At 46.7% G+C, this 25,922-nt stretch overlaps 1 protein-coding gene across 1 annotated transcript in view; it reads left to right on the top strand.

The window, feature by feature from the left end:
* The window catches only part of PLEKHA7 (pleckstrin homology domain containing A7), a 208,919-nt gene that overhangs the window by 131,141 nt on the left and 51,856 nt on the right, over nucleotides 1-25,922 (top strand). The window contains exons 5-9 of the mRNA XM_007448586.1: nucleotides 13,936-14,047; nucleotides 14,805-14,909; nucleotides 17,537-17,609; nucleotides 19,013-19,113; nucleotides 23,012-23,187. Of these exons, the coding sequence (XP_007448648.1) occupies nucleotides 13,936-14,047; nucleotides 14,805-14,909; nucleotides 17,537-17,609; nucleotides 19,013-19,113; nucleotides 23,012-23,187 (567 nt within the window). The remainder of the gene's footprint in view (nucleotides 1-13,935; nucleotides 14,048-14,804; nucleotides 14,910-17,536; nucleotides 17,610-19,012; nucleotides 19,114-23,011; nucleotides 23,188-25,922) is intronic.

Genomic DNA, 25,922 nt, shown 5'->3' with positions numbered 1-25,922 from the left:
AGTGTCTGTGTTCCCTTCTGATCATTTGAGATAGTTATGTTTGAAGAAAACAATTCTGTCTGAGAAACTAATAGAGACATTGGCTTTAAGCGTTTTTCTTTTTTTTCTTTAAAAAAAAAATATACACACACATACATATAATATATGTATAATGTGTGTGTATATATATATATGTGTATATATATATCATATATATATGTATATGATATATATATATATATATATATGATATATATATATAATTTTTTTTTTTGGCCGGCTTGTGGGATCTTAGTTCCCTGACCAGGGATTGAACCCAGTCCCTCGGCAGTGAAAATGCAGAGTCCTAACCACTGGACTGCCAGGGAATTCCCAAGTGTTTTTTTTTTCCCCCCCTTCAAATCATTTTTCTTCTGTTCAATCACCTAGATATGTTGAAATATAATCTTAAATTATCAGTATTTATATTTTTACAGCATTCCCCTCTCTTAGTACTTAAACTTTTAAACTAACACGGAAAATTTCAAACATACACAAAAGTAGAGAGATACAGTAATAAATCCGATATATTCATTACCCATCTTCAACAGTTTCCAAAACATGGCTGATTTTATTTTGTCTGTACCCTCCCCCTCACCCCTGGATTATTTTGAAGCAAATTCCAAACATATTATTTCATCTCAATAGTGTTTTTAACTTAGAATCATTATCCAACAGAACTTTTAAAACTAGAAATCTGTAATTATGGTCATACTGACATTCCTTGCATGTTTACTCTGTGCTGGGGATTTTATATGCATATCTCACTTAATACAATAATCCTGAGAGGTAGACCATCTTCACCATCTTAGAGACGAAGATACTAAGACCCAAAGAAGTCACGTCACTTGCCCAAAGTTGCCTGGCTAGAAGTAGAAAAGCCAGGATGTCATCCCAGCCTGATCTCTTTTTGGTCAGGTCTAACCCTTGCCCTAGTCAGAAGCTGTTTGCTCAGTTATTTTGGTGCTCGTGGCCCACAGGACATGACAGCCAGACTGTGGGGCTTGTGGGGGGTTGGGGGGGGGTGTTTGACTTTGAAAGCATTAATACTATTAGAGAAAGAGGGGACGCAAGGTAAAGATTGTCGTGTCTCCTACATTGAAAAAGACCTGCTGTGTAAAGACAAAGCCAGAATGTGGATTCTCTGAATTCCAGGTTGGAATGAGTTTGTTTATAGAATCCTGAAGGTTGGAAGCTCTTGGGAGGTTATTGAGTTCAGCCCCCCTCCTTAGGCATCCAGGAGACATGGGCGCCTGTCATTATTAAAGGTCTGGATGTAGAATCCATCAGAACATTTAGCTTGAGAAGTTACCAACTTTAATAAGAGCTTCTGGAGAAATGCACACTTTCCATCACTAAACACCTCTGTCACACACATCCTTTTTCTCATTGTTAACAGAAGACTTTATCCCTTGACCACTTCTGAGAAGATAGCCTCTTTATCCTACCAGAATATCTCTGCAGCTAATCTCAATTCCATCCAGTTTCCAAGGAAAAGATATTCCTTCTTTTCAAGGGTCACTTTTCCCCTCTAGATCCCGTTTCCTGAATGTCATAAGGGGTGCTTGCTCATTTCAGATGATGGGTACAACTATATGGCCAGACATTCCTTGAAGCAGTCAGAATGTGCTTTAGGCGTTGAGAGGAAGGGATGATTCCTATGAACTGATGTGGTAATTGCTGCACTTATTCATTGAATACTTAGTCAGTGCCTACATGTGTCAGGGGCTATGCCAGACTCTGCAGTTATAGCAGCAAACAAGACAAATGTGGTCCTGTCTGTGAAGAGCTTACGGTTGAGTAGGGAAGATAATTAAACAAGATATCACAAATGTGATAAATGTTCAGGATAGAGGGAACATAGGGTTCAATGGGAGTTGATAAAAGGGAGTTCTGACCTGGCTCAGGGATTGTGGAAGGCCTCTCCATGCTGGGAAAGGAGGTTGTTTAAATTGAGACCTGTCCAGTCAAGGTGAACAACTTGTGCAAAGACAGAGAGGGGAGAGCATGGGGAATCTATACTAGTTGAGTTAGAATGAAAAACGAAGAGCACCAAGTGGATTCTGGAGATACTTGGGAGGTAAAATTGACAGGACTTGGTGATTCATTGGCTGTGATGGGGACGAAAGAGAGGGAAGACTTTCTTGAAGTGTCTGGCCCTAAACTGGAGGAAGGGGTAAGATTTAGATAAGAGAAGATAAGTGTGCACGAGTGTGAGGGTCATTCACAGCTGAGGGAAGTGTGACCAGCCTTGGCAAGAAGACTGACATGCCACTTCCCAGAACTTCTGCTGCCAGTGTCCTTGTCCCCGTGGTGAGCCACAGCTGCCTCCCGCCTCTGCAGGAGACCCTCCAGCACTAGCAGAAATAAGGCATTACCCTATACATCCACCAGAGGGCAGACAGCGGAAGCAAGAAGAACTACAATCCTGCAGCCTGTGGAATGAGAACCACATTCACAGAAAGATAGATAAAATGAAAAGGCAGAGGACTATGTACCAGATGAAGGAGCAAGATAAAACCCAAGAAAAACAACTCAATAAAGTGGAGATAGGCAGCCTTCCAGAAGACTGACATGTAATGGAGGTTTGTGAAGGAGAGATAAGGTTGGAGAGGGAGGTTGCAGCCAATTATCCAAATTGCTTCCTCTATCCAAATAGACTTGGCTTTTCCTCCAGGTAAATCCTGGGGGAGCTCCGGAGGGTGAGTGAGGCATGATTTGCCTTCCCAGAAACCATTTTTTAAAACTGTGCTAAGGAATATGATTTCCACTTTGTTCCCTTAGAGGAGCTTAATTTTGTTGTGTAGTGTGTTATGTGGTGAGAAAAAAAAGGCTGAGATGACCGTTTGTGTCTTTATATCAGCTCTCAGATTAATGTGTTGGGTAGAAAAAGGAAAACCGGCTCTTTTCTTTTCCTTCTCCAAAGGTCTGTTACGGTCACATTGACTCCTCTCGCCAGAGCCTCTGCCTCGGTTTCACCACTTCTAGAGTGGTGGTTCTCAAAGTGTGGTCTCTGAACCAGCATCCCCTGGGAACTTGTTAGGGATGCAGTTCTCAAGCCCCACCCCAGATCTACTGAATCAGAGATTCTGGAGGTAGGACCCCCATAAACTGTGTTTTAACAAGCCTTCAGGTGATTCTGATTCTGGTAAGAATTTGAGAACCACTGATTTAAACAACCTGCTGTTCCCATCCCTCCTGAATTACTCCCAGATTCTTCTATTTATCCTTAAGTCTCCTCCAGATAACCCACCCTTCTTTGGGCTGCAGTGGCAATCTCAGATGGATTTTAGTCAGATAATCTTGGGATTCCTTATCCTGTGAGAAGAAAAAATACATTCTCCATGGTGACTTCCTTTAGAGCATTACTGACGTGAACAGATAACCCATCTCCCGCACTGCTGGCAGGTGGGGCTCACCTGAGCTGTTTGGTGTACCAGGTGCATGCCCACCAAAAGATTGTTTCCCATCTTACTGAGTAGAAGCATGGAGAAGAGAAATAATGTGAAAGCTATGATCTGGTGGATCTAGAGGACATAAACTCTGAATGTTCTAGTTTCTGTTTCAGTAATACAGGTTCAGTCAGGATAGTCTAGGGTCTGCTCTGGTGATAACAACGACAAATAAAATCTCAATGACTTAGAACAATTAAGGTTCTCACTTTTGCCCCATGTGTCCATCATAGGTCCCCTGAGGGGCTCAGCTCTGTCACCTTTACTGAAGGACCTGCATCTCTGTGCTTCCATGATTGCCAAAGGCCGGAAAAGGGAAACTTGGTGAATTGTGCACCAGCTCCTTCACTCACATCTCATTGGCTAAAGCGAGTCACATGACCACTCCTAACTAGAAGGGGGCAGGGAAGTGCTTTTCTACCAGGCGTCTGGTGAGGGAATCAGAAATATTTGTTGGTCAGCACTAATGACTACACTTAATAACCCACAGTGCAGATTTATTAAGGGAAGCAGGACCTTTTGAGACTGTCCCTGACGAGCATCTTTTGTTGCATGACTAGCGTTTGTTTTTTCATTTCACCTCTTCTGTTATGCTACTGAGTTCTTTGTTAAAACCCCCAAGGCAGGTGGGTATCAGTCAACAGGTCCTGCAGCCTTGACCCCCAGGGGAGACGCCTGCATACCCAAGCCAACAGGCATGTGGAAATCCCTCTTGGAAGAGCTGATATAAGCCCAGGCTGCATTATTAAAAATATAATGTGTAGAGAAAGGGGGGGAATAGTTCTGGTATACCATGGTGTTTGTGGACTACTTCATTAATTCATTCTGAGTTTATGGACCCCCAAGGACATGCCAAGCCCCAGACGCTCTGATCTGGGTACTAAGTTTCAAGAGGGATGTTGAGCAATTGAGAGATCCCTGAGGAGGGGAATCCCCTTATGAAAATGGGTCTGGAAACCCTGTCCTACGGCCGATCATGTTTAGTCTGTAGGAGAGAAGATGAATGAGGATGTGCTGTAAGTCTTCAAGAAGGGCTGGCAGGTGGAAGTGGGGTATGTTTATCAAGTGGCTGCCAAAGGCAGGCATCAGATCAATGAGTAAAAGTAAAAGGCAGGCAAATTTCAGCTCAGTCTCTAATTTTCTAGGAAGGAGGTTTTCTCTCATCCCTTGTTTCAAGATCTAGAATTTCATCTTTAACATTAAATGAAGTAATCTACTGCTTAGAATAAGAGTTGGCTTTTTCCACTAATAATAATATTGATATTATTATTATCTGTATAGCTAATACTTAGAGTCCTTATGATTTATTGTCAGGTACTTTTCTAAGTGCTTTCCATATATTAATTTCCACAACAGTCCTTTGAGGAAGATAACATTATTATCATGGCACAGAGAGGTTAAGAGTCTTGCCAGAAGTCACACAGCTAATAAGTGGCAGAGTTAGGATTTGAAACCAGGTAGTCTGGCCGCAGATGCTATGCCTCTAACTACTACACCTACTGCCTCTCATTTCAGTGGTCTTCAGGAGACATTCCCCTTCCTTGGCTGTACTTAGGCGTTAATGTGTTGACTAAGTAGGCTACTGCTACTTAGAAGTTTTAATTGTAATTGTATTTGCAGTAATGAAATTTGATCTAATAACTTCACGCTTGCTTGAAAGGCGCCAGCTTCCCTGGTAGTATCTTCTCCAGAAAACATCCTCAAGCCTTTTTACAGGGCTTCAGTTACAGTGATTGCATCATTTGGTCTCTTCTTCTGAAGGCCTCTTTCCTGATTCTCAGTGATTTTCTTGAATTGGGAGCTTGTGGCTTAAAGGGCCACACACCATGGGCCCTCATAAAGGCGGAAGCCTTGGCACAGAGAACTCCCAGGCTGTGGTTTTGGTGGTTGGTGCCGTGCGCAGGAGCATTTACTCCTCAGTGCTGGGATGCCCAGGAAGCCGCTGACAGACGCCTCTGCAGCTCTTGGGGAAGTGGAGAGAAGCATTCTGGAGCCGTGAGGCTGGCAGCTGACTGACAGCAGGCTGTGTACACTGATCCCCAGGCTCTGTTAAACATTTGATGATGAGGTGGGGCCTGGTTGAGAGAGTATGCGCTCTGGAAGTTCAGAAGCCTGCTCTGCTCAGAAGCCAGCTGTAAGGCCCCCAAGATCCCCTTGGAGTTTCCTAACTAGGGGAGAGGATCCTTGCCTGGCCTGTCTTTCTGGGCAACCTAGGAATTTTAGCTTGTTCCTTCCATTGAGGTCTGAGCAGCCCTTCGTTTTCTCATTGGACTGCTTAGAAAAAAAAAAAACAGTTGGAATTGCTTAGAATTTCATGAGTGGTGTTTGGAGGATAAGACTTTAAAAGATACTATCTTGCTGAAGGTTAGACTTACCTTCCTGACCTTTGACCTCTTTAGGGGTTCACTCTGCAGGTTGCAGGGCAAGACTCTCCAAGGCATATGCTGATTATGCCTGGGGGTGGGGTATCTCCTGCTGCTAGAGATGGCTGTCTCCCGTTCTTCCTGCAGTTTCAAGTTGGTGAAAGCTCCCAGTGAGAGATTAAGAGCCCAGGTTGGCAGAGGGGCTGTGCTACAACTCTGAGCTCGGAGAAGGAGTCTGTCCTGTAGCTCAGCTGCTGAGCCCCGGGCTGTGAGGCTGATGTGTTGCTGTCTGCGGCTGATACAGCCAGCACCTTGTCTTTCCAGACTGGCAGTCTTGGGCTAGCTTTGCCTGTTGCATTTGGTTGCCATGGCAGCAGAAAAATGAGGAAAAATGGGAACACCTGGCAAGCAGATGCAGAAACTTGACTGTTCAGTTTTCCTTCCTGGTCTCAGAGACGGTGTTGGTGACAATCACAGGTAAGGGAAGAGGTGATGATGGTGTCCTTAGTTCATTCAGACACCTGGGTGTTGGCTTGGCTTTTGATGTTGATGTTTCGAAGGGCATTGGCACTGGGGATGCAGTCGTTGCCACACAGCAACCACGTCTCTGGCTGTCTGTGCTGAGGAAGATGCTGCAGTGGTGGCTTTGCTGTGTGTGGAAGGGAAGCTGCTGCTCACACAGTGATCTTGTCTTCCTGTGACCGCCCTCCTTGTCCTCTTTTACCTCCTCCTGATCTTGGAAGTACCCAGATCTCCATTAGAAAAGGCTATTTCCTAATGTGTAAAGTGGCTGCCTCGTAATCCAGGAGGAGCGGATATGCTAGAAAAGGGCTTGCCAAAGGCTGGGGTTAGAACTGTAGCATCTCTGAAACAGCAGAACAGAGGTGAAGAGGACAATAGAGGTCAAAGTCTGGCTCTCCCTTGGCATAGACAGAGACATGGAGCCTGGACAGCAGAAGAGACTGGACCAGGCTCATACAGCAGAGCGGGACTCAGGCCAAGTTCAGGACAGTGCTTGGGTTTGAAGGTGGGAGAGAGGAGCCCTCGAAGTTCTCTGGGTTGTTGTTGTGCTGGGTGAGGGCTGCCGTTTGGGCTGGTTTCCAGCCCCCGAGGTGGTGTGGAGTAGGGGGAGGAACGGGAGCTTGTGTTCAAGAGAGGAGCTGCGGGTGAAGGGGAAGGAACGCAGGAAGCCTTAGCTGAGTAATGAGGCCACAGTCGCTGAATGAAAACCCCTGTCAGACAGCCTCCCCCGGGGTGTTGGGAGTGTGTACAGGGAGTGCTGGTGGTCCGTCTGTGTGTCTCTTTCTCTGGGAAGACGGGGTGTGGAGATGTCTGCCTGTTTGGGACAAGAACTTTGTTTTATTCCTGCTTTTCATTGTGCATTGCTCTCCCCAAACCCCTTAGGGTAGTGGGTGTGAGCGCCTTAAAAAATGCTGGTTGTGCTGGTTGTTTGTGAGTGTGCCTGTTCTCATGCACCCAGTAATCTCAGCTGAGTTCTCCATGTAGAATCCTTGAGGATAGAACATGAATTGGGGTGCCTAGTTTTCTTTTTTTTCAAAAAGGGCTTCAAATGCTTGGCTTTTTTTTTTTTTAAATTAATCAATTAATTAATTTATTTATTTATTTTTGGCTGTGTTGGGTCTTCATTTCTGTGCGAGGGCTTTCTCTAGCTGTGGCAAGCGGGGGCCACTCTTCATCGCGGCACGCGGATCTCTCACAAGCGCGGCCTCTCTTGTTGCGGAGCACAGGCTCCAGACGCGCAGGCTCAGTAGTTGTGGCTCACGGGCCTAGTTGCTCCGCGGCATGTGGGATCTTCCCGGACCAGGGCTTGAACCCGTGTCCCCTGCATTAGCAGGGAGATTCTCAACCACTGCGCCACCAGGGAAGCCCGGGGTGCCTATTTTTCTAGGAATTAATGGGACACAGATGTCATCTAATGATGTCTTCTTCGTAAGAGATTCCTGATTTCTCATAGCTTCCTAACCTCCCATCATAGCCTTGAAGACTCTTGACATTATCTTTCTTCTGGAGAAAGAAAGGGAGGCCAACCCCGCAGCCACAGGGTTATTACACATTAAAGAAGCCCCAGCGAAGGTGTTTATAGGGCTGTTTATAGGAAATGATTGCTGTTCAGAAGTTAATGGTCTGGTACCTTCAGCTTTCTGGAGAGAAGTGCCTTAGAAATAAAAATAAAGTATACCTGAGATTTAAACTCTGGAGTCTCCACTGGTAACAGGGACAAACAGTGCTTTTCGTTGAGTGCAGCGCTTCGTGGTTTTCAAAGCGTCCTTTCAGTCTACATAACCAGCTTGTGAGACGAGATTTCACCTCATTTTGCAAAAATGGAAATTGAGGCCCAGAATAGTGATGTGACTCTTGGAGAGTCAGTAAGCTGCAGAGCTTTGTTGAGATCCCGTTATTCTGGGCTCATGGTCTTTCCACCACCCCAGGATCTTCTTAGTTTGGGGGTTGCTCTTGGGGTTGAGAAGAGCAAAAGCCTGTTTCCACCAGACCTTGGGACTTGCCGTGGGATGGTATCTCTGTGGCGAAGCCTAGGTTTTGGAGTCCAGCTTCTCTCTCGGGCAGGTCATTAATCTCTCTGAGCCTCAGTTTCCTCTTTGACAAAATGGAGAAGGTAAAACTGGCTTTGCAAGGGTAAGTGAGATAATGCAGGCAAAGTGCCTGACACAGCAGGTGCTGGACAAATACAGCCTGGTCCCTGGGCTTGCTGGACCTTGTGTACCCGTCTCTAAGGGTTGGTGATACTTGGCCTGGCGACCTACCTGTTGCAACAGCAATAGGGTCTTGCTGTGCCACCGCTTCAACCTGCTCCAGTTCCTGATGTTGACTGAGAGGCAGCTGAGGAGCCCATTAACCAAACTCACCTAAATTCAGACCTAGCAGAAAGGAGTGGCTTCTGAATTTATAACTTCTCTCTCTTACTACGTCTGACAGTGTTATATGCATTTGCTCCTGGAAATGTAGGGAGCAGGAGCAGCTCCTTTTGTAGATGGGTAAATCGAGGGGCAGAGAAAATGACTTCCTGCCCAGGTTCACCTGGCAGACACATCCTTGAGCAAGTTCAGAGTAGAATGAAGGTCACCTTCCTCCTGGGCTTCTCCAGACTGATTTTTTGTGTGGTTCTAACTTCTTTTGTTCTTTTCAGAGGGGAGGCAATTGAGTTAAAACTCTAGCTCACTGTTTTGAACTTCAGCCCACACCCCTCCAGCAAATAATCAGCATTCATGTAGCCCAAGTCAAGGAAAGAGAAGTCTTTGTTCAAATCATCCCGCTGTACTTTGGGATTCAGGATAGCACAGAAACCTGGCAAACAGGCTTTTAAGGTAATAGATTTTATTGAATGACACTAAGAGTCTGCCTTCCCCTAGCGTGTGCAGTTTTTTTGTCGCGTCTGCAGGCATCTGTGTGACTCACGTGCCTGAGGGCATGCTGCTGGGAACCGAACCGCCTTCACAGCTGCTCAGCTCAGGGGCACAGGCTCTTCTCTTCTCTGGGGGAGGGCACTGTTTTTGAGTAAGACCTGTCAGGAGTCTGGGGAGTTGAGGACAGATCCGTGTCTGCCCTGTCAGACTTTTAAGTGGGGAACACACCTGTAAGACGTAACTGGCTGAAGCAAATGTGCCAGAATGCCCACATCCAAGTGATTGTTGCTCCTTTCAGAGTTGTCTCTTCAGGAGGCTACACACATGCTCCATTGATGTTCTCACTGCTCAAAATAATGTGGTAAACGACCTCTAGCAGTTTCCATCAGAGCCAGCTTTTCAGCCAAGTGAGAAAATTGTTTTTGAGACATTTTTCATATCCTCGTTTTTGAATACCAAATGTATCCCAAGTAGGGGCAGAGAAAATGACTTCCTGCCCAGGTTCACCTGGCAGACACATCCTTGAGCAAGTTCAGAGTAGAATGAAGGTCACCTTCCTCCTGGGCTTCTCCAGACTGATTTTTTGTGTGGTTCTAACTTCTTTTGTTCTTTTCAGAGGGGAGGCAATTGAGTTAAAACTCTAGCTCACTGTTTTGAACTTCAGCCCACACCCCTCCAGCAAATAATCAGCATTCATGTAGCCCAAGTCAAGGAAAGAGAAGTCTTTGTTCAAATCATCCCGCTGTACTTTGGGATTCAGGATAGCACAGAAACCTGGCAAACAGGCTTTTAAGGTAATAGATTTTATTGAATGACACTAAGAGTCTGCCTTCCCCTAGCGTGTGCAGTTTTTTTGTCGCGTCTGCAGGCATCTGTGTGACTCACGTGCCTGAGGGCATGCTGCTGGGAACCGAACCGCCTTCACAGCTGCTCAGCTCAGGGGCACAGGCTCTTCTCTTCTCTGGGGGAGGGCACTGTTTTTGAGTAAGACCTGTCAGGAGTCTGGGGAGTTGAGGACAGATCCGTGTCTGCCCTGTCAGACTTTTAAGTGGGGAACACACCTGTAAGACGTAACTGGCTGAAGCAAATGTGCCAGAATGCCCACATCCAAGTGATTGTTGCTCCTTTCAGAGTTGTCTCTTCAGGAGGCTACACACATGCTCCATTGATGTTCTCACTGCTCAAAATAATGTGGTAAACGACCTCTAGCAGTTTCCATCAGAGCCAGCTTTTCAGCCAAGTGAGAAAATTGTTTTTGAGACATTTTTCATATCCTCGTTTTTGAATACCAAATGGTATCCCAAGTGTGACCACCATCGTTTTTTTTGCGGGGGGGGGGGCGGTTGTTTTAAACCAGTTGAAATTCCAGATAACTTCTAGTGATATCCAGAAGTGATAGTCACCCTTGGAGGGACCTAAGAGACCATGACCCATGCTGAAGAGATTCAGAGGAACATCCTCTGAATGCAGATCTTGTTACTTGGCCAGGTGGGTAGCTGTGTGCGCCTTGTTCTTTCAGAGTCAGGTCAGGGACTGCTAGGTAATGGTTGAGTCTTTTGCTTGAGTGGGGAGTCCTGGTGAAGACACGCTCCCTGTTTGTAGAGATGACATGGTCCCCTCTCTGGGGCAAATTTAGTTTGGACTTCAGTCCTGTCTGCTAATAAGGCAGCTTTATCTGGATGTTGCTGAGCAGAGGTCTCTATAGTCATGGAGAATGAAGTTGTCTTCATGTGTTTCTCCCTGTCCTCACCCCGCCACCCCTGTCCCATCCCTCACTAATGTTCAGTGTTGGGGCCACAAACTGTCCTTTTCCAGCTGAAATCTGTTCATACCTGGCTCTCCAGGTGGTAGTCGTACCTTCTTTCCTCACCTACCCAAGGCTGCAAGGAAGTCATCTTTCTTCCTGCACTTGTGGCTAGAGGAGCTCCCCGGCCAGCCAGCATCCCAGAAGCTAGTGTAGGGAGGGGTTAGAATACAGGAAGATGACTACAGTTAGAGCTCAAGATTGTAAGGTGCAGAAATGGCAAAAGTGGTGGGCATCTGTCCCGGATTTCCTGAGCAATCACAAATCCAGATACTCTCTTCTTTGTCTCACAGAGTAGTGATGGCATATCTAGTTGATGGAATGTGATGCAGTCATTTAAAATGACATGGATGAGTTTAAAAGAAAGGAGAGGGACTTCCCTGGTGGTCCAGTGGGTAAGACTGTATGCTCCCAATGCAGGGGGCCCGGGTTCAATCACTGGTCAGGGTAGTAGATCCCCCATGCCGCACCTAAGGGCCCGCGTGCTGCGACTAAAGATTCCACATGCCGCAACTAAGACCTGTTGCAGCCAAATAAATAAATAAATAGTTTTTTAAAAAAGAAGAAGAAGGGCTTCCCTGGTGGCGCAGTGGTTGAGAGTCCGCCTGCCGATGCAGGGGACGCGGGTTCGTGCCCCGGTCCGGGAGGATCCCACATGCCGCGGAGCGGCTGGGCCCGTGAGCCATGGCCGCTGAGCCTGCGCGGCCGGAACCCGTGCTCCGCAACGGGAGAGGCCACAACGGTGAGAGGCCCGCGTACCGCAAAAAAAAAAAAAAGAAAAGAAGAAAGGAGAAGATGTTTATATTACGATAAGTTTAAAAATCAACATGCCAAATCGTAAACACAGTATGGTCGCAATGATATAAAAGCAAAAAAGCACACATCCCCCCCCCCAAAAACACAGGCATATAAAAAAGAATGAAAGTAAATATACCAAGTATTAAAAATGACTTTTCTGTGGGTAACAGGACTATGATGATTTTTTTCTTTCGTTTTAGCTTTTTTTTTTAATATTTCTCAAGTATTCTGTAATAACTGTCATATCAGTGTCTTAAATGGGAGCCAATTAAACTTGATAAAATCCCAAACAAACCTTTCTTACTGTTGGACTTTGTGTCCTGAATTTTGGCTTAGAGATACAGCTGCCGTGACTGAGATAACCTGAGAACCCTTCTTCCTTGTCTCAACCTCTGTAAATCTGAAGTCAGGCAAGACCAGGTTCCAGGAGGATGTTTCGGGCATAGTTCTGTCTGGAGGCAGGGGCTGGACAAGGCAGCCTCTCAGAGCCCCTTCCCACCCCCGGTTGGCGATTATCTGTGCTGCACACAGCTTCTGCCAACACTGAGCGGACTCTAAGTGTGGTGACATTCTCTGAGTGGGGTGCAGTAACAAAAGTCTGGCTGGGATGGAGGCCGGGGGCGGGGAATCTGGAGTGAGTGCCTGAGCTGACAAGGAGCCAGTGATCCTTCTGCCTGGTGGAACTTGCACCTCCAGCTGCCAAGCATCCGGCAGGGCCCAGACGCTTGGAAAGCTGGTGCCCGCTGCAGTGGTCCTGCTGCTGGCACAGCTCAGAGAGCACGGGGGTCACAGCTGCTTCCGCGAAGGACTTCCCTAATGGTACAGGGTGTCAGGTCACTGTCTTGGGGTGTGGGAAGGATCACTTATCCTTTGAGCAGCAGTGGTTTTGAAGGAAGCAGCGTGTCTCCAGGGTGGAAACTAGGATTTTCCCTCGTAGCACCTGTGTAAAAGTGAGCCTGGCAAACAGACATCCACAGCGTGTCTTCCTCAGCTGTGTCTTGCCTGGATCCTCCATCTCCATCTACTCAGGGCCCTGGCCCAGGCCTCCAAATCGGATTTTCTCCACTCCTCAAGCCAAAAGCCTCAGTTTACTGTAGCTACCTGGATCCTGTTGCCCATCAGAGCAGCAGACAACCCAGCCATAGAATGCTGGGACTTACACTTTGAGGAAAGCTTACAGATCCTAGAGTTAGCAGGGTCTAGGAATCAAGCATTGAGCTGTTTAAGGATAGGGATTGGATTGTGTGGAGTCATCTGCTGCCGCTGCTGCTTTGAAAGACTCTGGCAAATGCTGGGGCTCCGTGGAGGCAGGTAAGAAGGGTTCTCTGTGATGGCTCTTAAGTGCTATACCATGATGTTCCCAGGGCGCTGGCCCTCCCAGGGCAGGTGGACCTTCTTGGTGGGACGCATGATGTTGCTGGATGCTGATGGGGACACATCAAGGGAAACTTCACTGGGGATGCAGGCATGCTTCATTTCTTCGTGCTCTCCAGGCATGGCACAAGGGGTTAATATCTTCAGTGGCTCTATTTTGGGGCTAATGGAGTGTTCCTAGAATAAGACTCTTTGTTGAGTAATCTATTTTGGGAGGCAAGCCCCACTGGCATTTATATAAGCGATTCTGTGTATATGGGGGTGTGGATGTGTGCGCAAGTGGTTTCTTGTTACTAATTAGAAACAGCTTCTTTTGGGAGCCAGGGGAAATGGAGGTGTGTGTGTGTGTGTGTGTGTGTGTGTGTGTGTGTGTAAGGATTGCTTTTGCTGTAAAGAGTGGGGTAAACCGTGTGTGCCCATCTAATGGGGCAGTTGCCACAAACACCCGAGTAAGAAAATAAAGGTGGGGACCTTGGGACAGCAGGCAGCAGTGACCTGGCCCCTTCGTGGGGTGTCAGGCTGTGGAGATTGCCCATCTGTCATGCTCTTGATTCCCTGAAGCACGTGGGTAGGCTGGGTGTTGTGGCCCTCTAACGGCAGTCTGGAGTTAGGTGGTGTCTAGAAGATCTGTCCTGGGCTGTTTAAGGTCCATCAACCAGTTCTAACCTGAAATAAATCTCAGATTCCACTTCCCATTGCGGCCTGGCCACTTAATCACTGGATTCCCTTCTGTCCCCCCACAGGCCAAATCCACATATGTCGAAGCAAGACAGAAACCAAAGACCGTCCAGCATGGTCAGTGAAACGTCCACGGCCGGGACCACTTCGACCGTGGAGGCCAAGCCTGGCCCCAAGGTGAGCTCCTGGCCACTTCCCCTCTTCTGCATTTTGCCAGGCCCACTTTGTAGCCAGAAACCCGTTTGATCTTCACCATAGTTTTGTGAGGGAGACACGTAATAAGTATTCTCCCCAGATGACAGATCAGGAAATTGAGGCCAGTTGGGGTTATGTCACATGTCCAAGGAAACAGGTGATTGCTGACAGAACCAGGACTGACATCTACGGCCTTGGCCGCATTCTTCATTTTCCTGTCGTGTCTTTGGAGGGCCACACCTCTGTTCACATGTGTGTCAAAGACCGCATGGTGAGATTCACAATAGAAGGGCCCAGAGGTTTCTGTGCCCACGATATGGAAGCACTGACTGAGGAGCAGGGAAGAGAACCAGCATTGTAGAGAAGGGGAGGGTGCTGAGGAGTGAACCAGACAGGAGGGATTGGCAAATTCTGTGACCAGAGTGTAGCATTGCTCCAGAAAGCCATAGGACATATTAACGGCCAGAAGCTGCTGGTGGAAGTTGATTGAAAAATCCCTTTACGTTTTTTTTCCTCTGTGACCCAAACAGGAAGCTTGCTAGCTCTTGTACCCACGTTTTAACTAGGAGGCTGTGGCCATGTGCACGCCCTTTCTCTGTCTTCTTGCTGTTCTTTTGATGAGAGGGCACTGCTGCATGGATGACGGCACGGGGAGCCTACAGCCCTCCTATCACGCAGATGCTTTTTGGGCCTCCCCAAATCCCCCCTGCTGCTAGAGTTCAAGTCTGCTCTTTCCTAGATAATAAAGTCCAGCAGTAAAGTCCACAGCTTTGGGAAGAGGGACCAAGCCATTCGGAGGAACCCCAATGTTCCGGTGGTGGTGAGGGGCTGGTTGCACAAGCAGGTGAGGAGACTGAGGAGGGAGGGGTGGCAGGGAGGTAGTTCTTGCTGAATTCCTTCCTTATCCTGACCCCCGGGAACTGGGAATAGGCTTATAATAAGCTTTCTGTTCCTGAGTTTGTCTGGGGCCAGTAGATTCTGCCCACTGTGCTGAGCGGCTTGCTGTTCGTTTTTGTGAGTCAGCAGTCTGCTCAGTGGCTGCAGTTTCCTTCCCCAAACCCACTTAACCGCTTTGGTTCCCAGTGCTCTTGGCTGTCCTGGGACTCGGTCCCAAGTGTGGGTGGGTCAGTATGAATCCAGCCTTACCGCCCATCCTCTGCCAGCACTTGCCTTCCTGATGTGAAAGAGCCTTTGTTATCATTTGCCTGAAAAATCCCATCTTTTCCTTTCCCCCAGTCTAACACACACACCTAGCATCCTAGCACCGCAGGTTCCAAATCAGCCAAACTCAGCTCATTGTCTCCTCACCCCTTACCTGTCTTTTTCCCCTAAACTGTTTCTTCTGGATCTTGGTGGGGTACCACCATTTCCCCAGGCACCCAGGTTAGAAACTTCAGCACCATCACCAGCTCCTTCTCCCACAGGCCATCCGTCATCGCTAGCTCCACCACGCTTCCCCACAACTTCACCAGAGGCAGTTGTTCTGCCTCTGGTCCTCTGGCCTTGGATAGGCTGTGAGCTCCCAGGGTCAGAGAACACATCTCTTTTGTCTCCTTCCTTCTCTTCTCGCCATCCATCCATTCATCTACCCACCCACCCACCAAGTGCCTGCCGTGTTCTAAGTGCTCTCACAGCAACGACAAAGAGATGAGTAACATGTGGTTCCCGCCCTTGAGGAACTCATGTCGTAGTCTGCAGGGGGAAACATAGAAACACCTCTCACGTGTCATGTCATCACCCAGCACAGTCTCTCACATAGCATATTATCCAAAAAAACACAAATTCTGAGAGCAATGATGTACATTTTTACTAAAGACTTTGTGGGAAAACAGAGGAAGACATTACCTTTCACACCACACAGAATAAATTCCTAAATGTCCCCTTGAAATCTCCCACAGCTCTCCAGCCTGTTCTGGCTGGTACTCCTCTGGCACCACCCTCTCTTAATGGTTCCCTCTTCCCTCACAGCTCTGTTCTCATTCTCTTTTCTTACCTGAGTAATCTAACCCTCTGACTTTTTCCACTTGCATCCCCGTCTCCGTTAAACAAAAGGATGCTCCTTTGAAATGTGGAGGTAGAGGGAAGGTATTGTAAATAATCCTTCTCCCCAACAGACACCCCCTGGCCCAGGCCCCTCGGCTCCTTGGCTGTAGCTGTGACCAAGGTCTGTGTACAGTGCTGTGGGCACACAGCAGAGAGAATGTAGCTATGCTTGGGGGCGTCCTGAAAGGCTTTCCAGAGGAAATGACATTTGAAGCAGATGTGGAAGGATGGAGAACAGCTTTTCGAACAAAGCAAGTATCATATGTGCCAGATCATCCGGTGAATGCACAAGATAAAAGCAAGAAACGCAGGAGCTTAGCAAGTGTTTAACACTTTAGTAAATGGAGAATGAATAAATTTTTTAAAAATTTAAGCCTGTCAAAAACTTTTGCAGAAGGAAGACAATTTTAACAGCTAAAAATGGCTCTGGAATTTTCCTAGGTTTGGGAGAAAACTGACCCTAAAACGACTATTTTCCTACCATAGCCATATTTTAAAAAAATTTTCACAAGAAAATCCAGGTCTTTTTCTGTTGAAGGGAAGGAAAAACACAGCAAAATCAGTCCTTTGTGGTAGATAACTGAACTTAGTCAAATGAGAACTTTGCCTCATTGATTAATTAGCTAACTTAAACTCTTTGTTTCATACTATGTAAACCAATTTTCTAATCAGTATAAGTGAAGGTATTTTACAGTGTAGCACCTGAATCAGTGAATGAAGGAAGGAAGGAAGGAATAAATAAATAACTTCCCTTTTGTTAAAAACTGATTTCTTTCTTAGTGGATGAAGTGTATTTTTGGGTTTTTTTGGCCACGCTGCGCGACATGTGGGAGTTCCCCAACCAGGGATTGAACCCGCGCCCCTTTTAGTGGAAGCGTGGAATCTTAACCACTGGACTGCCAGGGAAGCCCAAGAACTGTATTTTTGAATTCATATCTTCCTTTCTAAAAGGAGGATGCTTATGATATACTAGTCTGTTTATAGGAAACAAAACTTCCTGGGGATAAACCATCATTGGATCTAAATTTTAATGTCCTATTGAAAGAATGGCTATGCAGTAAAAACTTATTAATTTATTTCGGGCTTCCCTGGTGGCACAGTGGTTGAGAGTCCGCCTGCCAATGCAGGGGACACGGGTTCGTGCCCCGGTCCGGGAAGATCCCACGTGCCGCAGAGCGGCTGGGCCCGTGAGCCATGGCCGCTGAGCCTGCGCATCCAGAGCCTGTGCTCCGCAACGGGAGAGGCCATAACAGTGAGAGGCCCGCGTACCGCAAAAAAAACAGAAAACAAAAACAAAAAAACTTATTAATTTATTGAAAGAAAGAGTGAATATGGGCAAGTCTCGGTTCCAGAATCAGGTTGTACATGACTGGGGAGGGGGAACAGTATGCTCAGATATTGCCCTGATTAGTTTCCTTTGCTTTGCAGGACAGTTCTGGGATGAGGCTGTGGAAGAGGAGGTGGTTTGTGCTTGCTGATTATTGCTTGTTTTACTATAAAGGTGAGCTGAGGCTCAGGCCACCAAGGGGTCTTTGTGCCAGAGGGGGTGGTGAGGTCATGCAAATGGTGGTCTTCTCAAATCCAGTGAATGGACCAGTGGCCTGAGCTAATTGATAACCTGTTAACCTGCCAAAGTGTTCACTTTTACATATGTGTATGGTTGGTGATTTCATTTTTATCAGTCCCAGCACTGGAAGTGCCATTTGTTGAGTTAAAATAATAGAATCTGGTTTGCCTTCCACTTAAGGTCTCAAGATCTGGAGGTTTTCCAGCTTCTGCCCCACTTGGGGCACAGGCACACCTTTGATTCAATCTGGAGAGATGGGAAGTATAGGTGAACATTATATTTTGTAACCTGTTATCTGGATTTATCCCCTGTTATTGGATGGGCAACTGGTGAATTAAATTGGCCACATGAACATTTGTGGAGCCCCAGTACATAGAATTAGGGGCTGTGCAAAGGTGAGAAGAAAGTAAGGCTCAAAATATGGAGGGAGAGATATAGCCTAATTTTAAGACAAGACTAGGTTTTGGAAGACGTCCAAAGTGCTTAGGCAGTTCAAGAGGAACAAGAAGCCAATTCCATATTGGAGAACTTGGGCAGGCTCCTCAGGAGAATTAGGGCTCGAGTTGGGCTTTTTAGGATGGGTAGAGCTTTGCCCATGTGTAGGGGGAAGATGGGCATTTAGGCAGAAGAAACAACTTGATTAAAGTTCTAGAAGCAGAAGAAAGTGGAATGACAGACCTGCAAAGCCAGAGTGAGTCTTGCATGGGGCACACACTAGGAGATAAGGCTCAGGAGGTGGGTAAGAGCCCAAATGCAAAAGGGCTGTGACACTAGACAGAGGAAGTTGGGCTTCATTCTGTATCCAGTGGACAGTCAGCAAGTGCCTTTGGGTGGGAGAGCAGTGGGACCAATTCTGTCATTAGGAAGTTACCTCTGGTAACGAAGACGGTTTGGGGGAGGAAGAGAATAGACAAGAAAGGTAGGATATTTCACACCTGCTCTAACATTGCCTATGAGGTGTGTACCACCCAGAATTCCCTTCCCCATCCTTTACAAAAGTTTAAATATAACCTTCTGAAGCCTTCTCCACTTCCCCAGGCTGTGTGCCACTCCTGTCTGTGTGTTCCCGCAGCACTTGGTACGCCTCTGTGTTTCAGGAGTTAGCAGGTCGAGCTGAGCGTGTTTACATGCCTGTCCCCCTCCTCGGGGAGAGGGCCCTGTCTGATTCAGCTGTGTAGTTCCAGCACTAGCACAAAGGTCCCCAGAGCACCTGAATGGGCGATCCGTGATTGCTGTCACCCTGGGAGAGATAAGGAGCCTTGAACTAGGGCAGTGGGATGGACCAGCCCAAGGAAGGTGCCACAGAAGGTTATTCTGATTTGTATTTCCGTTCAAAGACAGCCGAGAAGAAGTGGTCCTTGGGAGCATCCCTCTGCCCAGCTACGTGATCTCAACAGTGGCCCCCGAGGATCGCATAAGTCGCAAGTATTCCTTTAAGGTACTGCCCCCCCCGCCCCCCACCGCTCCTCCAGTGCAGCAGTTCCATCCTCAGAAATGTTGTGTTCCCCAAAACGGCTTCACAAAAGCAGTTGTTTCTGTTGGGGGTTGGGGGGAAGAAGTTAAGAGGTTGAGCGTTTCAGACTCATGTTAACAAAGTTATAAATTCTTGAAACAAGAATAATGTCACATCACAGTACTTTCATTTGTATCTTAGCTTTCGAGTCCCCCAGCCTTGCTTAAGTACGTAGACCCCTCTTTTCCTGTCGCTATTTCTGTGACTAGTATCAGCACAGCCCTTCTCATGCTTTCTTACCACCGTCACTGTCCCCGGTGACTCCAGAGTTGCTGTGGGTTGAAGATTCTGGATCCTCCTTCACTTCATGTTGCATGATATGGTATTGCCTTATTTCTGTAAAAACCTTTTGTGACTGAGAACTACTTTTATCCATGTTACCTCATTTGGTGTTTGTGGGGAGCCTGTGAGGTCAGAATCATTAGCTTCATTTTATAGATTAGGAACACGAGGATCAGAGAGCTGAAAAAACTTGCCCACAGTCCCAAAGTTGGAAGATGATGGAAGCAGATCTCCACCCTGAACTCTGTCCTCTTTCAGTTGCATTACAGGGAGGGAGGACAATTTCTTTCTCTTCTTCTCTGCTTTTCTTCCATGTCTTACTCTGGTCACCCGTATACACATTGCAGGAGGTGGGAGGTGGTTTCAATTAATGTTTATTGTTATCATTTTAGGAATACTGTTCTATTAAATTGTTCAGAGCCTCTCGCTTATTGTTGGCTCTGAAAACATTTTGTTCGATGAGTGTCACACTGGTCTTTTGCAGCCTGAAAGCCTTCCTCAGAAAAACCTTCCTTTCTAGGGTTCAGTGTTGCTACTGGGCAAACAATTGGGATAACGCTGTTGCATGTGAATTTGGTGGGGGGGGGGGGCGACAGCGTTTGGGATATCCTCAGAGTAACGGATTATAATAACTATATATAGTTCATCTTAACACTTTGTTGGGAGGTGTGAAAATACATTCTAGGAAAACATCTTTTATGTGTCATACATTCTTTTTTTTTCTTTCTTTTTTTAATAGGCTTCACCAAGAGTGTTCCCTAAATATTTTTTTCTGGGAGACGGAAGGCATGCATGTTTGGGGGGATGATTGGGGTCTTCAGGGTCTGAGAAGGGAGAAAAGCTATTGCAGACAGAATGGGTGATGTTCAGGTGGTTCTCCAGACAGGGCTGTGATTTCCTGAGTGTGAAAGACTTCCCTTTCCTTTGGGTTGCAGTGTCATTCTTTTAGGAACCTGAGGATGGGCCCTGGGACAGTTCAGGATCCATGTTCTTGGGCCTACTGAGGAGTGTGCAGTATTTTGTGTCCTGGGCCTTATGCTTGCCTCTGATGTCAGTTCTTCTCAGTTTGCAGAGCTGAAATTCTCTGACTGTTGCTAGGGCACCTTGCCTGAGATTGTTCCTAGTATCTGTAGTGGTACATAGGCAGAGCCTAAAGGGCTATGTGGTCTTCTCTTGTCTGTCTTCTCTAACTGTACTGTCAGCCAGGCAGCTCCTAGGCATTGTCAGGGAGCCAGGGTGCTAGATGCACCCTGAGGCTCCGCTAGGTCTGCAGGACGAGCCAAGCAGGGCTCTCGGTGGCCTTTAGGAGCCATCGTTCCCCCCCCCACCCCCACCCCCCTTGAGCTTTAGTCACAGCCTGGAATGCCCTGAAGAGTTCCCCAGCCTTACTTACTTGTCCTTTAGGTGTCTGCTCAGGGGCCACCTCCTCCAGGAAGCCTTCCTTAAGTCCTCGGGTTAGGTACTTTTCTTCTGAACATCCACAGGTCTGGTATCACTGCACTATAAGTGGTTGACTAACCATTCAGAGCTTTCTGCAGGAAAACTAACCATCAGCTAGTTCTGCCAGGGTAGATGGGGCTAGTCCCATTCTGCAAACAGGTAACATGGAGCAGTCATTTGTAGTAGGAGTTGTGGTGAATGACACTCCTTATACTTCCCAAGTTAAGGTCGGTTCAGGCTTACTTCTGTTTCATGTTTAGTCCTCTGTAAGTCAGTGATTATTCACTGTATCACCTTAGCTTACTCAAGTAAATGCCTGCCCCAGAACCCGCTGTGGAACCCTTAGCTGCAGGCCGAGTTTGCCTAGACTTCCTTGGCACTGGGCTGGATGGATTCAGATATGTGAATGTCACAAGCAGGCCCGTATTTAATATCGTTTTTGGACCTGGATGTTAGGCATGTGAGTGGAGAAGTGAATGCTGACAGTTCATCTGAGAGGTTTTATCCATGACCATTGGTGATTTTAGAAACATGTCATTTTCCAGGTTCTGTTTAGTTCTCTCATTTTGCTTTCTCTGACTGGTCCTTGCATGGCATCTGTCTGTCATTCTGGATCCAGATTATCAGACTAGTGATCTGTATCAGACTCATATCTGGATAGAGCCTGAGAGCACTATCAGGCTCTCACTATCTCACTACAGAGAAGATTGGACTCAGAGTCAGACATTCCTAGGTGTGAATCCTGCCTCCAACTTTTCATTCATTCAAAAAATATTTATTGGGCTTCCCTGGTGGTGCAGTGGTTGAGAGTCCGCCTGCCGGTGCAGGGGACACGGGTTCGTGCTCCGGTCCGGGAAGATCCCACATGCCGCGGAGCGGCTGGGCCCATGAGCCATGGCCGCTGAGCCTGCGCGTCCACAGCCTGTGCTCCGCAACGGGAGGGGCCACAGCAGTGAGAGGCCCGCGTACTGTAAAACAAAACAAAACAAACAAACAAACAAACAAACAAAAATATATATATATTTATTGGGCACCTACTATGTACCAGGCACTGTTCCTGGGGATATAGTAGTGAACAAAATAGACAGAATCCCTGCTCTCATCGAGTTTATATTCTGCAGGGAAGAGACAGATGATAAACAAGCGTGTAAAATAAAGAATACCAGGTAATAGGTGCTGTGAAGAATCTGTGACCAAGAGTGGAAATCTAGGAAAGTTACTTAACTTCTCAGAGCTTCACTTACCACATCTGTGAAAGAGATTCTGTTCCTTCCTTATAAGGCTGTTAGGATTAAGATGAGATTAAAGTCACGGAAGTACCTAGGAGACACATAGTAGGCACTCTGTAAATCTTCCTATTTCCACATCATTTTCCTATGTGGATTTGGTGAGCTTTTTCCTTGCAAATTTAAAGGACCTTGCTTATCAGAGCACAAGGGGGAAAACCTCTTGTTCGCAGTCCATTGCAGTTGCTTTTCCCCATACCTGTGGAACATGTGAAAGCACCTTGATGCTTCCTGACGTATAGTAGGTGCGCCAGGGTCTTCAGTCAAGTGTTAGACTGCTCAGCTGAACTTTGTATTGCCTCTTTGGCGAGACAAAAGAGCAGCTTCCTTGATGGGCATACATCATGTTTCATGCCCAAGCAGGAAGCAGAGTGAATATCTGCACCGAGCTGCCTGCTGTTGAGCAGCTGATTTTTGAATCAGTTCCAGTCAGCAGGTGCTTCAGAAGAACCAAAACAGGGATTCCCGAGAGTCTGCTTCTATGGAATGAGGGTTTTTAAAAAAAATCTCTTTCTCAAATAAACCTTGGATTGACTGTGTGCCCCTCCCTAAGTGGGAGTAAGATAAGTAGGAAACAGGTACAGCTGCGGGGCTTTTGCTGTGGGGAACAGGCACAGCTGTTCCTAGGCCTGGCTTCACCAAGAAAAGGGAATCCAGCCTGTGACGTTTTTTCCAGGTGTGGAAATAAGCTGGGTGGTGCGTGGGCTTTTAGTCTGGAAGAAGGGAGAACCTGGCCGGGGCGTTTCTGGTTTTTGCTCCTGGAAGTGAGACGCGCGCTAACCTCTCTGACCTGGGTTTCCGTCTTCTCCCTCCAGGCCGTGCACATGGGGATGCGAGCCCTCATCTATAATAGCTCCACCAGGGGCTCTCAGGCTGAGCAGTCAGGCATGAGGACCTACTACTTCAGTGCCGACACCCAGGAGGACATGAACGCTTGGGTCAGGGCCATGAACCAGGCTGCACAGGTGCTATCTCGATCGTCACTGAAGAGGTCAGTCCCCATGGAGGGTCCCTGCCAGAGAGCTTCCTACACAGGCGGGGGAACCCAAATAAGAACTCTTGGATGCCCAGAATTCCACCGTTCACTCACTCTTGTTAAGCATTGCCCTCTCTTTGAAGTCCTTTTAAATGGTGACTTCCTCCAGGAGGAGACTGTTTACAGGGCCAGCACATGCTGCAGGCAGAGCTGGAAGGTCCCGTAGGAATTATCTAGTCCACTGTCCTCATTAAACAGAGAAACAGGAAGGCCTGGGAGGGTGAAATGACTGCCTGGGATACACAGCCTTGGTACCTGGTTGTATGTTTCTCAGTCTTTCTTCTCTTGTGTGTGGTGGAAGGGAAAACCTTGGGGCTAAGATTGGGGAGGAGGGAGCGGACAGACAAGAAAGATCTTGCAAACTGGAAACATGCCATCGACGGCCCACCTTGTTGTTGGGAGCTGACTTGGGAGCTGTCTTCCAGCTGCCTCTTCCCTCGAGTGGGCCAACCAGGGTACCATCAGGGATCTTGAAGTTCCTGAGTCTGTTGACTGTGGGTGATTCCCTGTGAGAAAGCAGAGGAGAAACATGAGTGGAGTCATGGGCGTGGAGAAGGTGGGGTAGTCCTGGAAAGTCTGGGTGCCTTTAGCCAGTCCTCATCTGACATGAGCCCCGTTCTTCACTCTCTGGACACCTTGCTCTGCTTAGAGGCCTCTTTGACAAAGATCTGCTAGTGAGGCCTCAAAACAAGAGTAGTGTTCTCCAGCAACCTAAAGGCAAGATTCTTCGGTAACTGCAAGTGGGTTTCACGCGGATGTTTTTATATTGTCCACCTTTTCCAACTCATGTGTATGCGATTTTTGGTGTTAGTGGTACTTCCTAGCTTCATGATATCTTTCCTGAGACGATCAGACCTTTGATATAGATAGTGACCTCCCTCAAGAGGCCAGGTTGGGGTCAGGCTCTACCCTTGGAGCTTCCTAGCAACTCAGTCGAGCATTTGTCATGCTGGGTTTTTTTTTCTATTTTTCAGTATCCTAGGCTTCCAGTGGGAATCATCTTTGTATATTCTGCACACCTAACATATAGTAAGCTCTCAAGTGTCTGTTGAGTGAGTAAGTGAGAGATAGGAAGAATGAATGAATACATTGAACAGAACAGGACCAAAGACTGTCCTGGAGGTTTCCCCGTGGGCCCTGAATCAGTAACTCTTAACTACAGGTATTCAGTCAGGTTTGCCCCTGCTTCTTAGCATTGTCATCCAGCCTGAATTTTTCTGTTGTGTCCATAATGATGATATGAGAGCCTGTGCCATTAACCTGCAGGTACTCTGTTCATAGTGACATTGGCATTTCTGCCTTCATCCTAGGAGAAGGAAACTGGGCAGGTTTGACACGACTTACTCCTAGTGTACATGCTCACTGTTTCCTAGTTTTTGTTGTTCATTCTTTTTTAAAAAAATAATTTTTATTTATTTATTTATACATACATACGTACATACGTACCATAAGTGAAGACATTCCCTGGCGGTCCAGTGGTTAAGACTCCACACTGCCAATGCAGGGGGCACAGGTTCGATCCCCGGTCGGGGAACTAAGATCCCACATGCCACGTGGCACGGCCAAAAAAAAAAAAAAAAAAAAATCAGCACAATAAAGGCAAGAAAAATTAACAATTAAAAAAAATGCAGAAAGAAAAGAGAACTATCCTTGGTCACCTTCCCAGGGTTACCTCTGTTACCAAGTTAACAGGGATCCTTTTAAACTATTTTCTATTCATATATGTGCTTATATAAATATAGAGGGTATTTTGTGCTTTTTTTTATAGCATGAATGATATTAATCTTGAGTCATTCTGTATCGGTGTATATGGGCTACCTTTATTTTTGACTGTTGTATGGTACTTCATAAGGTAGAGGTACCATAATGTATTTTTAAGCATGTGCCATATCTTGGATAGTTTATTTTTTGTCCTCTTTTACTGTTGTAGGTAGTTGAGTAATGAAAAACTTTCTACAAGCCTCTGCGTGTGTGAGGCTTTCAGATTGCTAGGTCAATATACAATGCATTTTTAATTTTAATCAATACCACCAAACTGTCCTTTAAAGAAAGCTGTATATTCCACTAGTGAGAGCGCTCATTTCCCCACATCTTTGCCAACAGTTGATATTATCAATCTTTTTCATTTTTGCTGAGCTGCTGTGTAGGTAAACGGTATCTGGTTATTTAATGTGTATTTTCATGATGGTAGGGACCTTTTATATTTATTGACCACTTGTATTTCCTCTGCACTGAATTGCCGGTACCTATTCTCTGCCCATTTTCCTACCAAGTTGCTTGCTTTTCCTCGGTGCTTCCTTTCCTACATGTGCTGATATCTGCCCAGTTAGGAATGCAGCTTAGCCTATTGCAGAGGTTGTTTATAGGCTCTCCAGTCTTGTTATTTAGTCTGTAATATTCTGGCATTTTCCCTGTTCTCTTGGATTCCTCAGAGATCACCTGAGAGGTTTCTTGAGCCCATCTCCGAGTTCCCTTAGGGCCCTGGTGTGCTAACAGCTGGGCCTTTTCCATCTTCCTCCCCACCTTGGTCTTTCAGTCTCTCTTAACCAAGGTTGTTCTCTTATTCATGATGAAGTTCATTCATCTTGATGAAGATAAGGAACTAAATCCAGAAGTTGAAGAATTCAACTTTATTTGTGCTGTGGTCATCTTCCCAAGCAGAGATACCTATGCCTCATATTTTTTTAAAA

The sequence above is a fragment of the Lipotes vexillifer genome, unplaced genomic scaffold (assembly GCF_000442215.2).
Source record: "Lipotes vexillifer unplaced genomic scaffold, Lipotes_vexillifer_v1.1 scaffold519, whole genome shotgun sequence".
Taxonomy (NCBI): Eukaryota; Metazoa; Chordata; class Mammalia; order Artiodactyla; family Lipotidae; genus Lipotes; species Lipotes vexillifer.
Note: the sequence above shows the minus strand (reverse complement) of the source record. Positions and strands in the feature narration are given on the sequence as shown.